A 14,033-nucleotide genomic window follows, 5' to 3' on the forward strand; every position below is an offset into this window, starting at 1 on the left:
ATCTACTTGCGCTCTGGCTGACCTTGGAGTTTCTCTTTAAGAGTTTACATTATCACATTATGGTATGTGCACCTCACTTCCGGCTCATTCTGTTAATAGCTGGGTTCATAGTTGTAATATAATAACTGGCCCTGCATCAGGCTTCATGATTCAATAGTACTCTATAACTGTTTTATTAACTTTGTTTGGTATCAGTATTTTTGTCCACATATGGCACATTGACTCTTGCACGGGTTTACCTTTTGTTTTGTGTTCTTGTTTGTTTTTCCCTTCTGCCACTTCTGGGTTAGCATGCTAACTGCATTTCGTTCTGCCTTGCTAGCCGTTCGTACTTACCTGTACTTGTGCAATGACAATAAAGTTTAATCTAATCTAATGTGGAAAAGATTTAATATGTTACTCAGTAAGTCTAATTTTTCTATTTAAATGTAAATTAAAGTGGTTTGATAATAAGTTTTTTGTTTGGTGTTTAGTTTAATTCAACGTCCCCTGAAAACAGCATCCCACTGACAGGCCTTTGCTGCCCTCTGTTGTCAAACTGCAGCACATTGCAACCGAACATGAATATTTCAAATATAGGTATGCGCCACTTGGTACCAAGTTGTTGTGTAAGTGCATAAACTATAATATGAGTATATAATATAGTATGCAGCCTACTGGGTGTTTAGGTGAACTGATGGATGAACCTGACAGATAAATGGGTGAAAGTGATTTTTCCCAACAAGGAAGCATTTTCTTTTTTTTACCTCTCTCTCATATGTGCTGTTATCAATAAGTGTTTGGTAATAAAGTCTGTGTGAATAAAATAATGTCCTGCATGCCAGAGCAAATCAGCTTGTGGCAGGGGAAGCACGTTATAGGGACAATGTCTATAGAAGACCTTTTATTACCCAAGATTGTCCAGAGAAATGTATATTTGACTTTGTGCTGTGGAGAAGAACTGTGTGATTCTCATCTGATGTTGATTGAGGTTTAATCAAATCAGGATAGCTATTCTGTTCTTTTCTTGAATTAAAACTGTGGTAACACTCGTTCTAACATAAATGAATGGAAGTAAAATTTGTTTTGCATGTTGTCCTGTTACTGTAACTGAGCTTACTTTTGTTATTGTTGTTTTTAAAATAACACATTGTACCTACAGATAAGCGTTTGGACACTCAGCCTCTATACTCAGCAGAATGACTTGAACTGCATTTGAGGTTGTTAAACCCATAAGAAATCCAGACTCATTGCCCCTTCATTTTAGAACAGTGTGGCAGGACAATAACCAGATGAAAGTCACCACTTTAACCACAGTCATTGTTTTCATTTCAGTTCCTTACCAACGTGCCACTGTCCAAATACTTGTGGGCTGCACTATGCTCTTACTCAAATAGCTTACTGACACTGTTCAATGCTCTGTGGTGGAAAGTAACCAAGGACATTTACTCAAGTACTGTACAGTTCTGAGCTACTTGAGTATTTCCATTTTATTTTACTTGTGTATATATAGATACTTCAACTCCACCACATTTCAGAGAGTAATACTGTACTTTTTACTCCACTACTTTTCATCTATAATGTATTTATACTGTAATACTTACATTTCAGATTAAGGATTTACATACATATAAAATGCAACACATTGTTAAAGATACAATCAATACCTCTGAAACCTGTCTGGCTTGTGGCCCCTTACAACAACAACCAGTGTGTAGTTTGGACGTCTCATATTTCAGATGTCTGTGAGTTTTTAGCAGTTTCCCCAAAGACACATTTCTCCTCCAGACGTCTCACATGGTTTCATTTAAATAACAGTTTGAAGCCCAAAGGGTCATTTCACTAAAAAGCAAAGATCAGACAAATGAATACTAATCTGTGAAGCAGAACTTTGTTTTTTCTTCTTTCGTACAACATTAATCATCTCATGACCCTTCAGATTTTCCTGGTGACCCTGTGAAGGGGCCTGACTCCTAGGTTGAGAACCGCTGGACTAAACTACCTAACTGTATCTAAAGTAGACAAATGAGCTCCCTCTCTAGCAGCTACAACACTACGTATGCATTAACAATCTAATGATATAATTTATAGGTCTAATAATTAATCAGCCACAGGGCCCATTTTACTTTAGTTTTACTTTTCATACAGATAATTTACGTATTGTATTTTGCTGAGAATACTTCTGTACTGTTACATAAGTTTTATATGATATGATTTTGAATGCAGGACTTTTGCTAAAATAGAGTATTTACTCAGTTGTATTATTGCTAATTTTACTGGATCGCCTCCAGACATGTATTGCAAAATATACAAATAATATGAACAATAATGTGTGTCTGACATGTTTTTTCTGCAAAAATATATATTTTCCAGATTAAAATAAAAAAGGCATCTACTCATTTTACCTCAATAAAACTTACAGAATCTATGAATATGCAAATGTTGTTCATTTCTAAGGTTTTCCTGTTGGACTCAAGATGTCTCCTACTTCACTGTAAAGTCCATTCTCAGTGTTTGTGCACTGGTGGCTTTCAGTTTCTACATCACACTGTATAAGTTGCACACAGGACCAGGATTGATGTCACAAACCAAACTCATAGTCAGTGCCCCTTTAAATCAGATTTTCAGAGAGCACAACTTTCCACTTTCAGCAGATGAATGTGAAAACATCATCCTGGTGTCAAACTCTGTGCATACATCATTCTGCACAGTGAAGATCAAACATTGCACTGTAAGGACCTGATGGTACCACCACCACTGATGGGACACACGTGAATGCATGTAAGCAAACACCAGACAACTAATCTTTACTTTGTTTGTGCACTTGCAATTTTAAAATGTTCCACATAATCTACCATTTTGAATCTCTAAAACACTGTTTTGAAGTTCTCATGGAAGCAGTCTTCATACGGCTGCAGACAGCCGATTAACCCTTGCAACAAGACAAACGTACACTCTTCTCGAAGGTGTCTCTGTCCACAGACATATGTCTGTCTGTACCTTACAGTCAACCGATAACAGTCACGTGTCTGTGCCACGACGGCAGATAGTCCCGCCTCCTTTTGATAGACACGATTAAACCCCGCCCCCTGAATGTCTCATAACAACAGCTGGCAGCACACAGAGAGAGAGAGAGAGAAAGAAAGAGAGAGAGATAGCAAGCAAGCAGAGAGCAGGCAGAGAGCAAGCAGAGCAGGAACACTCATCTGCTGCCTGGCTGTACAGTATAGACATCACCGCTTTGACTGCTGCTTTCTGTAAGAAAATAAACACCAGCGACTTCTCCGACTTGTACACAGCTCAAGGCGCATGCTCAGACTAACTGACGGTGCAGTTGTTTTATTCAGGAACTCAGAGGTGAGTACAGTAACGCCAGTCGCAGCTAAACGCAGGGCAATCTGCCCCGATACTCTGTGGCTTTTGTTTGTTTGGGTTTTTTTGCATCAAAGCCAGCTAACGCGTTAGCTTCCCCCGGTTCACCTTCCGCTGTCTCCGGTAGAAAGGAGCTTTACACAGGCTGTTAGCTAGCTCTTACGGTGGAGCAGATAACAGGACGTCGTTGGGTTGGAACAAGGGATTTATTTGCTGCTCGCTGGTGAAGATACTTTTACACTAGCTTAAGCTAATCTCTCACCGGTTGGGTTCGCCGAATAGCCCTTTATATTTGCCCCCCCCCCCCAAAAAAAAAAAAAGAGTGACAGCTATGATTACGTGTGGTTATTGTTGTTGAGATAGACGTCGACTCACTCCCTCAAGACTGAGCCGAGGTAACAGAGCCTGTTACAACTTGTGTTTGGCCTTTTCAGTTTCATTTGTTGTTCGCATTTCCTGGCTGCGGGTCTTTCCGATCCAGAGCCCCCCCCTGAGACCCCAGTGGACCAGGTTCACTCTGTGGACCAGGTTCACTCTGTGGGCCGAGGTGTCAAGGTTACTCTCCTGTGTGCTGTAAAGTTATCATTGATGTCAGTGTTTCAGTGTTTGTGGCCCTGTTCACAGCTCTCCTCTGCCTCAGCCAGTTTCACTTTTTTTGTTGTTTGTTCTGGAGAAAGCTGACCTCTTCTGCCTTTCCGTCCTGTCCAGCCTCTCCAGTGACAGTGGGAGAGTGATAGTGTCAGCTTACATCTCTGACCATTATAAGGTCAAGACTAGGCTTAAAGTCCACTTACAGTCCACTGAGGCTGAATACACGGTGTTGTTTTTCTTCTTTGGCCTTTGTCTAAGCTTGTTTGTTTGTGGCCTAATGCATTCACCAAACAAGCATTTGATCATGTGTTAGTTCGGTAAATATAGCCTACCCCATGCTAAATCTTCCATTAGTCTTAGATTCAGTTTTGCTATTGGCTTTTTTCTTTGACTTTGCCTCAAAAGAACACCGTGACCCCACTGGTGTGACCTCTTAGATAGTACATATATAGATATATGAGCCCCTCCATATGTGTTGCTTTCTTCCTCCCCAGACACTGAAAGGTTTTAAAGATGACAACTTCATGGAGTGACAGACTGCAGAACTATGCGGACTTGCCTGCCAACATGGACGGCCTGACAATGAAAAAATACAGAAGAGAGCCATACCACAGGTAAGACACACGTGTGGAGGCACTGGGTGCATTTCTTATTTAGTCTGAAACTACATGCAGATGGGATACCTGAGCATTGTCTGACACCAATTAAGCAACCAGAGTAAATAATTTACCCCTCTGTTGGTGTGCAACAATAACACAAACACCCAGAGTTTCACTTTACAGTCAGTTCACACAGGCAGGTCATACTTCAAGAACATTACAACAATTTCTAAATCAATACAATTGGCAGATGTGGATGAACGACATCAACAGCAGTAGTTTAGTCTTTTTTTCATGCTGCTAGATTATGTTTGGAGCAATATACATAGACCTTAAATCCATAGTTGTGTTTCCTTCCACTGAGCAAAGTTAACTTTTGGATCTGTATGGTTTGCTCGGATGGAGTCAGGTCCACCGCTCTGCCTGGATTCCCCAGTCACTGATCTAACTCTGATCACTGAGCAGTTCGAGAAATGGGAAGTTCCTTATGTAGAACTGATATAATAATTGTTCAATCAGTAGGTCAAACTCAGTGTGACCATATTTAAACTGTAACCATCACTGCTTTCTTAGAATATTTAATCCATACTGGAGTCAGATGTGCTATGGATGTCCAAACAGAGACGTTCATGGTTCATTTCACTGAGACAGAGCGAATCATCAAAGAAATTCAGAAACGTAGCTGTAAAACTGCCATTAAGACCAGAGTGAATCCAGCTGAACTTTTTACGTCCTTTACATTGTGTCACTTCTTTATGGTCATTATAACAGAGTGAAATGTCACTGACCAACTTCTTCTGGCATTTACTCGTTGGTGACCCAGCATATACAACGTTTCTCTTCTTGGATTGCTCTAAAGGAAAGGCTCTTGATATGATTAATTATTAAAGGTTTCTATTTACAGTTATGTTTATCCATTTATTTCCTGGTTTTATATCTCATTAAGTGGAGCAGAACCCTTACTAGGTCATGTCACTCAGGTTTGTCAACTTGAAATAAAGCAGGTTTTGCTGGCGTAGATTTCACATACGTGTTTTGGGTGTAGTTTTACTGTTGTTGTGCAAAAGTCCTCTCTGCCTCATCTGCCTGTCACCAGACCGCTGAGCTTCTACGAGTGACATACCGTTGTCTCTGAACCTGTTGACTGGAAACGCCCTGCAGTCATACCGGCTGAAAGGCTGATTTAATGAGGAATTTATCCCTTGTCGGAGTAATAAAACGTGTGTTGCTGTTTAATGTTTAACTCAGCCTAAGACCTGCGTGTGCACTGGGCTCTGCTGTTCCTTCACACCATTATAGAATATGCAATACTCACAGGGTTCATTAAACTGTCACTCGTCTATTGGCTGTGTGTGTGCTTCTTTAGGCGCATACAGGCAACCAATCACACATGCAAAGATATGACAGATAATAGAGATAAAAAATGGCCTGGAGCTCGCTATGACAATACACTTGTAGTATGTAAATCTGTTTAGTTAAAATCACCAAGACTGCTTGATCAGTTCAATCATTATTGTTTTTAATTCAAGAGGCCATGGAAGGTGACCTTTTGTTTATCTCACAGACAGGCAAAGACCATTCCTTCAGAGTAAGAGCTCAGCTGAAACAATGCAGCCTGATGGTGATCCGTGTGTCACATACCAGAGGGCTGACGACTCTGCCCGGCACAGATAAACTCTCTATCACAGAGAGCCGAATCACTGTCTTTGTGAGATTAGAAAGCAATGGAAAAAATCTGACAGATTGTCGCACAGCTGCACTCAGATGGAGTTAAAGTTGTTAAGGGATTGTGTTGTAGGTGTGGTGTGGCCCATGTGGGCTGTTTGAGGCAGTAGTGTAGTCAGCAGGACCAAAGTCGAGGCCAACTCTGGTAATCAAGTCACCTACGCCCACTCGACCCCCACCCATTGTCAATATGTGCTTAGCAGATTTAAGTTATCCTTCATGGCTGTCTTTTGATACATGTATGTTCCCTCAATGCAGAGAAATCCTGACAGTAAATGAGGTCATTGTTTCTAATGAGGAGTACCCTTTGCTTAAGACGTGTATATTCTAGGAAGCAAATACATAAACATATTAGTTTTAGAAGAATCTGAATACCTACATAAATAATCAGTGTTAAATACATAATGTTGAAATTTAAATACCACTGATAGAATCAAAATATCTCAATATTCGCAATAAGTTTTTTTTTATTTTTTATTAATTTAATTCATTAATTGAATTAATATGAATTCAGACAGAAAACTCAAGTGCTTGCAGTTTAAAGTCGCTCATCTAAACCTGTTTTTCTTGGAGCATAACACACAACATTGTTTCTGGCTCAGGCTTGATTACCTATCAAGAAATAATGTAATCAATTTGTGTTTTTGGCTTGACTTGAAATTGAGATTCAAAAATGACCAATTGAATTTGAGGAACCTAAACATCTTTTGTTGAATACAGGACAGTTAAGTTTGAACTGAAGTTATCTGAATTTGTGGTGAAAAAAAGAATTCTTGTTGATAAAATTCAGATCAGATATTCAGTCTCCTGTTTTGTTTCCATAAAATGCATCCATGTAGGATAAAAAATAAAATTAGAAACATCTGCTCCTGTGAGATTCTCCTAAAAAAAAGAAGTCAGCTCATTCTGTAAGTGTTTACATTAAACCAGATCTCCGTATGGTAAGCAGCTGTCGCTCGGGGCCGGGGCTCGCTTGATTCTACCTGACTTGTGATTGTTCTGGATGTCTTTGAGGGCCCACAAACATCATGCTACACAACAACAACCCTGACTGACAGCACACAACAACAACAGAGAATGACGCGGAATAGCCACAATCATTTTTGCAACAAGTCAGAAAATTTCTGAATGACAAGAAAGCAAAGAGAGAGAGGAGGGAGGGGGGGGGCATTGTTTGTGGACCAGAGCTGCCCTGTGTTGATGGAGCAGTTCAGTCCAACGGAGAGTCAAACTGAGTTACAATTTCGCACAGAATGCATCGCCAGTCGTCTGCTGGACTAAGATCTAAATGGGAACTCGTTCACTATGGATCTGCTGCCAGGTATTTCACAACCGGTTTAGACATTGGTGAGGGTGAGAGGGTCATTGTCGCAGATTAATGTCAAGATAGGTTGCCACGCAGAGTGAGTTCTGAGCTTGTGTATCGGATTAGTGTGCTGTTAAAAAGTGATGTAACCTTGTTTTTATTGTGTGATATTTTAGATTTTTCCTTTAGTTTATTTCTAGCATGACTAAATATTGACTTGTGTGTAAATATATCTAGGAGTACAGCTAGACATTGAGTTCAGTCACAGATGTGGAAGATAAGATATGTAGGCCTGTGCCAGCAGTCAGAGTTACGCCAGCAGTGTGTGTGGCTGTCTTTTCTGTGAAAGCTGTGTCAGCCAGGCTATGTAAACACTATCATTGTGGTCACCGTGGACCCCCAGTCTACGCACTGATTTATGAGTCAGCACAGTGGACCTGCTTCCTGGAAGATTTTCATGCTCAGAGCTAAGTGTGTAAGGGTTTATGATCCCCAGGTTTGGAGGGTTGCTTACTTCCTGTGTGGCAAGTTCTTGTTCCTTAAGTCTATTCCAGTGATGCACAGTTGTGTAACAATATGGTTTCATTTAGTTAGAGTTTGTCATTTCTAACACAAAAGCAAAATAATATATAGTCTTTCAAATTAAGGCCATAAATTGTTAAGTACACAGTTGTGACTTATGTTCCAGTATTTTCAGATATTGTCACCACTGGCAAACCTTGCCTCAGTATCATTTTGCCTTTCCTGGACTAGGTTTGTAAGTCACTGAGAAGTACCAAATTGTGACCCATCTTTTTGAATGCAAGCAAGCAGAAAAACATCTCAAATATATTTCACTGGGTAAACAAGCACTCTGCAACTTCCAGCCATTAATAGTATAAACAGTCTTCATGGCAGAATATTTTGGTGTTGCTCGCGTAAAAATGTGCTGGGCATTTTACGTGCATTCAGTTCTAATTTTGACATGATAGCTAACCATAGCAAGGTATTTGTTAGCACATGCCAGTGTTTGTGGTTGTTCTCTGGGTAGCTTTCCTCAAATACTCATAAGCTGCCTCTTACCTCATGAAGTTGTTCCTTTGTTTAACAAAGTTTACTGCATCTTTCTTAAATGGGTGGTGTTAATTGTATAATTATTACATTGTAAAACTGCCACCCTTTGCTGCAAGAAAAAAGAATATTATATCATATTTTTATCATGTAATAGTTTTAATTGTTTTGAAAATAGGTGAAATTTGATATAATTATTTCCAAATAATGAAATAATGTATGCTTGACATGGCACCTTGCAGGGTTCATACAGGCTCAGCTTGTGACACAGTGTAGAACCAAACATTGAATGCCACTTGTTAACAGAAAAGTGACTTGAATACATTTTTGATAAAAACACTTAATCATTACCCAAAGTTGTGAATCCAATACAGTATCTTGAGGGCTATTGTCATATGTCACAATGTCCACAATGTGTCCACACACTGTCAAAAATATATACCAACATTGGATCATGCAGGATATTGCTTAATCCCGCTAATACTGTGTGTGTGTGTGTGCCTGTGTGTGTCTGTGTGTCTCTGCGCGCGTGTGTGTGTGTGTGTGTGTGTGTCTGCGTGTATGCATGTGTAATTGACTTAAGGAGTTGTTGAGTATTTTGGTAAATTGTTTCTGGATACTGAATAGACTCTCTGTCATCACAGTCTGGGTTATAGTAGGTCTATTCAGTGAGTGAAACAGCTCAAACAAATATTTTCTCCACAGAATAGTGTCTTCTTCAGAATGAACGCTGATCTTATTGTTGAATATTGTATTGTAACTAAAACATTTGTTGTTTGTTCTCTAGAGTGTTTGTCAACAGAAGCTTGGCAATGGAGAAGATTAAGTGCTTTGGCTTTGATATGGATTACACTTTAGCAGGTAAGTTAACACACGTGCACCTAACTGATCACCTCTAAGTGATCTAAATCTAATAATTTAATTTTTCATTTTATAATATTTAGGATTCTTTGTTGTTCACAGTCTCTTAAATGTGAGGTATTAAATGCTTTGATCACTTTCCCTTTGCTAATTGAATGTCTTTGGGTTTCTCAATTTTACACTTTGGGCTCTGGGAAACATTTCAACAGACATTTGACATTATTTCTAACATTAATTAGCCTAAACCAATATTTCTTAAAGTGAAATGACAATTGATACATTGATTTGTAATTGAAACAATCATTAGCATTACTGTTGGTACTTTTATAGGTTTGATATACAGTCCAAGTTGGCTAGAGGGTTGCATAACAAGGCGTCATATTACGTAGATTGTCCTTTATGTTGTCATATTAATAATATATGAAGTCCAGAGGTACAGTAAATATATCAGTTTAAGTCGGATAAAAAGGATACATTGATCAAAAAGAGAAAAAAAAACATTTAGTTAATGCCAGTGCAGGGTTTTAGTGAGTATTTTCTGATTTGTCACCCCTTCCTCGAATCTGAAAACAAATCCCTAGTTGTGGAATCTCATTTGGCTGTGTCTCTTTTTGTGTAGATGTTAAACTCTACAGTATCCCTTTTTTCCCCTCTATATTTGGCTAGCCTACGGAGTACTGCAGCTTGTTGTCCACATAATACTATTAAGGTCAATGCCGGTGACACATTGAGCACACTATAAAACTTGGATAACGAAATGCTAAAAGCATAGCTCCCTACAAAGTCGATTGTATGTTCTTTTTCCTACTGACCAGTAACTAGGCCAAAAATATCCAGATTTTTCAAGCCACTTTGTTCTGTGACTCAGCTCCAGTTTTTGGTCTCTCAGTCTCTATAAATAAACCCTCCCTGACTTTGAAAAGCAGGTCACGTTTGTTTGTTGAGTTCACCAGTGATGGCTCCCTTGAGAACGGGGATCACTCGTAGTCCCTGTCTGGCTCTGTACCCCTATCCCCGTTCAGAGGGCAGGAGATTTTACAGACGCTCAGCTGTTGACATGACTCTCTTTATGGGAGCCCATAACCAAGTGTTAATGTTTGTTAGAAGCGTGGCTATCATGTATCTTTGGAGGGTGTTCAGGTTTGGACCACAGACGTGCTGGTGGTGTCACAGCGCGACGGCTGCTTAACCACAGCACCCTGGCCGACTGCAGTATTTGTTTTTAGGGGGTGTTAAAGGCAGTTCAAATGTGCCAAGTACTTGAAGTATGTACTTTTTACTTTTCTGGTTGAAAGTGCCATTATGGGTACGGAAATGTGCCAAAAACCAATTTGATGATTTAGTATGTCTTAAAAAGTTGTGTGAGGATGGAATGATAAAAATCTACTGTGGTTTCTGACTGACTGGCTTTAGTCCATTTAAGTCATGTATCACCTAAAACATAGTTCCTGTCAACACTTTAATAACCGCTGTCAATCAATTCTCATGGTAACCTAGCCTGTATTAAACTGGACGATCAATACTAATGCTCTACACTCTGCCAGTGCGCATACCTAGTAACAGCTCAACTAACTGATGTTTAAACCGGACATACCCAATCAATAATAATAATTATATTATCATATGCACTGTAAGACGATACATATGCCAACCATCAGGGATTCTTCCATATACTGCGGTACCTACTCTATTCTATTAAAGCTCCTTCAGTAATTCAGTCAGTTTTACACCACCACCATGCAGTTTTTGTCATTTTGCACACCATGAAGGTATTACACAAAAAACCAAACAAAAAACGTGGCCCTAATCTTATTAAACATTATAATTTTGAGCAATAGATTTATTATTTGCCACCTTATCGAGTCCAAGAGGTGAAGCTGGATATCTGAAGGTAGATAGAACATGGTCCAAGATCCTGTAAGTGTACTCCTGTTGTTTCATGGTGCTGTGATACACTTCTAATAAGATTATTGATCTTAATCACCCAAACATATGAAGATCAGAGGTTACACTTCCCCTAATACTGAAACATTCGCAAGTGGCACAGTGCGTGCGTACACCTCACATGTTTTGTAATATCCTGTAAGGCTTTGTAAACTAAATCAACATGGTATGAGACAACATTGCCTCATCTGTTCTTTGTGTTCCCTTTCGGAGCACATAGACGCCTGCAGAAACTGTTGCTCAAACACACATTTAGGCCCAGAATGCATTGAGAGATACAGTTTTGTCCTAGTTTTCCAACAGACTTTTGGCTGGAATGTAGGCCCCTGAGGCTAAACTTAAGTTTTCTAATTTTTCCACAGTGTGTGTCATAAATCTGTGACAGAGGCCTACATTTGCTTATGAGTGGCTACAGATAAATTAAGACCGTTAAGATTTCTAATATTGCTATGTGACATGGTTCAGATTGAAACGTCTCTGTGTGGGACACTTCGTATGACTAGGATTTAGTGGTCTATTAGTAGAAGGGTGCAGGCTGTTTACCTTGTGTTTGAGGGGTGTGCATTACACGTAGGCCTGAGGTGAGCTGGCCTATAAACGCTGGAGAGACACCACACACCTCAGCAATTGGAGCAGCAGGAGTATAAGTAACTGGCAACAATCTCATCAGAGATACAGTCCGCTTCTCGCCTCAGCTCTAAGTAGACCGTCATATGTTTGTGTATGCGCGCGTGTTTGTGCACATGTGCATACTGACAGCGTGAGAAATGCGAGAAGGGGCTTGCAGCAGGGGAGCAACGACCCCTGTAAAGCAGAAATGCAAGAGTCAAGGACACTGTAAGCAACAATAACACAACATCCGGTCTGCACGCAAACACTGTAAACACGAGTTTTCAATCAAATCTGATGATAAGATTTTCTCTGATGCCCGTTTAGTAAATATACAACTTTCCATGACTGTAGCTTCCATTGTGGATTTTATGGAAAAACAAATCTACAAATCACTCCACAGACTACTGCTCAAGCCTTCAAACATGTGAAATAGTGGGGGATGTCTAGAAGGACTTTTGAAAAGCATACAATGTAGGCCATAGGTGTCATGTGTCTGTGTGGAGATTTTTAAGGGGGGGGGGGGTTGTTATGCAGAAGTAAAATGGTTTTAGTTCAAAACAACAACTAAAGACTAAAACTAAAGTCATTTGTGATCATGGTCAGTGTTGGATTTGGAGGAGGCCTGTCAACGTTTAGAACAGTTTGGTTTCGTCACTTGAGATTTTCTGGATGTGTTTTTGTCTGGGCTTTTCTCACTGGTCTGAAGTGGGCGGGGCCTAGATGGAAAAAGATGATGTCACATATTTGTGTGCACCAATCGGCTTTAGCAACACTTTTGGGTGGTTGTTTACATGTGTTGATCAAATGTGTTGATCAAAAGTGTTTTTTGTTTTTTTTTTCCCTCAAACTTTACCTTTCATTTTTCCTTATGAGTCATTTTTATCTACAGACGCTGCAGTTCTTCTTCTGTGGAGGCCAGCATGTTGAACCGCCATGTTTTTTTACTGTAGCCTAGAACGGACAAACCAGAAACTGGCTCTAGATAGGGCTGTTTGCGCTCTTCATTCACTCCGTGGCCAAAATGGCTGCTGTGAAGCTGTAGCCTTGTTTAATTAGTATGTAATTTAACAAAACAAATTCCTGATCCTAAATGACTAGCCTACTCACTTTATATAAGCTACACTGGGATGTGAATTTATTCATCCTCAGTTGTGTGAGTGCTACACGCCAGTCTCCCAAGATCAACACAGTTAGAAGAAAGAAGAGCGAGTGATGATAGCAAAGGTGACAGAGGGTGACAAGTGAGCAAGGCGGAGGTTTAGATGGTGTATGGTACTGCTTTGGGCAGAGGGCCCAAACCCTCAGTTTGCTGGGAGACCACAGTGGGGGGTCAGAGAGGGGCGGGGGGGGTAGTTGAACTGCAAGAGGTTACGTGATTATAATGCAGAAACAGGCTCAGGCTTACAGAGTAGGGGTGTCAACAAAAGGACAAAGCTTTACTGAACCCAAGATTTCCCTGTAACTCAGTGCATGTTCATTATGCTTCTGTGTGAAACCCAGAATTAGACACACTCATTTTGTAGAGTAGGACACAGATGTTTTCCTGTTTGTCCCGCAGTGCTGTTCCCCCACTAACTGTCCTCTATCCAAGCATCATCAGCCAATATGTCTTCCCCTCCAGGGGCCCCGCACCACCCCACTGGAAGTGTAGAAAGCAGGCAACAACACAAGCGCATTCTCCCTTTCGTATTTATAACATCTGACATATTCTTTTCCCGGTGTCAGATAGCATTGTAATCCTCTGCCAGCCTTTTCTTAGCCTAGCATCAACCTGCGTTTCGGGTTTGGCTGTGGGTTAAATGTCTGCGTTTGGCATTGACAGGGTGGGGGGTGTTCGGGGGTTGGCTCAGCAAGGCTCATTAGAGCTGCTGCTGAAAGTTGAGCAATTTTTCATTCTCACGCCTGATCCTGTTTCTTTGTGGATTTGCATGCAGAACATCGAGGCCCTTGTTGATAGCAAGGAGTGAGAAGGGCAATGTGTGTGTGTGTGTGTG

General features: G+C 40.3%; 1 protein-coding gene across 2 annotated transcripts in view; it reads left to right on the forward strand.

Annotated features, from left to right (window-relative positions):
• The first annotated feature begins 3,080 nt into the window (after positions 1-3,080).
• Positions 3,081-14,033, forward strand: part of nt5c2b (5'-nucleotidase, cytosolic IIb) — a 21,892-nt gene continuing 10,939 nt past the window's right edge. The window contains exons 1-3 of one of the 2 annotated variants that reach the window (XR_004796643.1): positions 3,081-3,336; positions 4,437-4,556; positions 9,410-9,483. Coding sequence is in view for 1 of the 2 variants with exons in the window: in XM_035659529.1 (XP_035515422.1) it covers positions 4,456-4,556; positions 9,410-9,483 (175 nt within the window). In the remaining variant the exon portion in view is untranslated. The remainder of the gene's footprint in view (positions 3,337-4,436; positions 4,557-9,409; positions 9,484-14,033) is intronic. The other variant, XM_035659529.1, reaches the window with a different exon arrangement.

This window comes from Morone saxatilis, unplaced genomic scaffold (genome assembly GCF_004916995.1).
Source record: "Morone saxatilis isolate NCDOM2014 unplaced genomic scaffold, NCSU_SB_2.0 Contig17, whole genome shotgun sequence".
Lineage (NCBI taxonomy): Eukaryota > Metazoa > Chordata > Actinopteri > Moronidae > Morone > Morone saxatilis.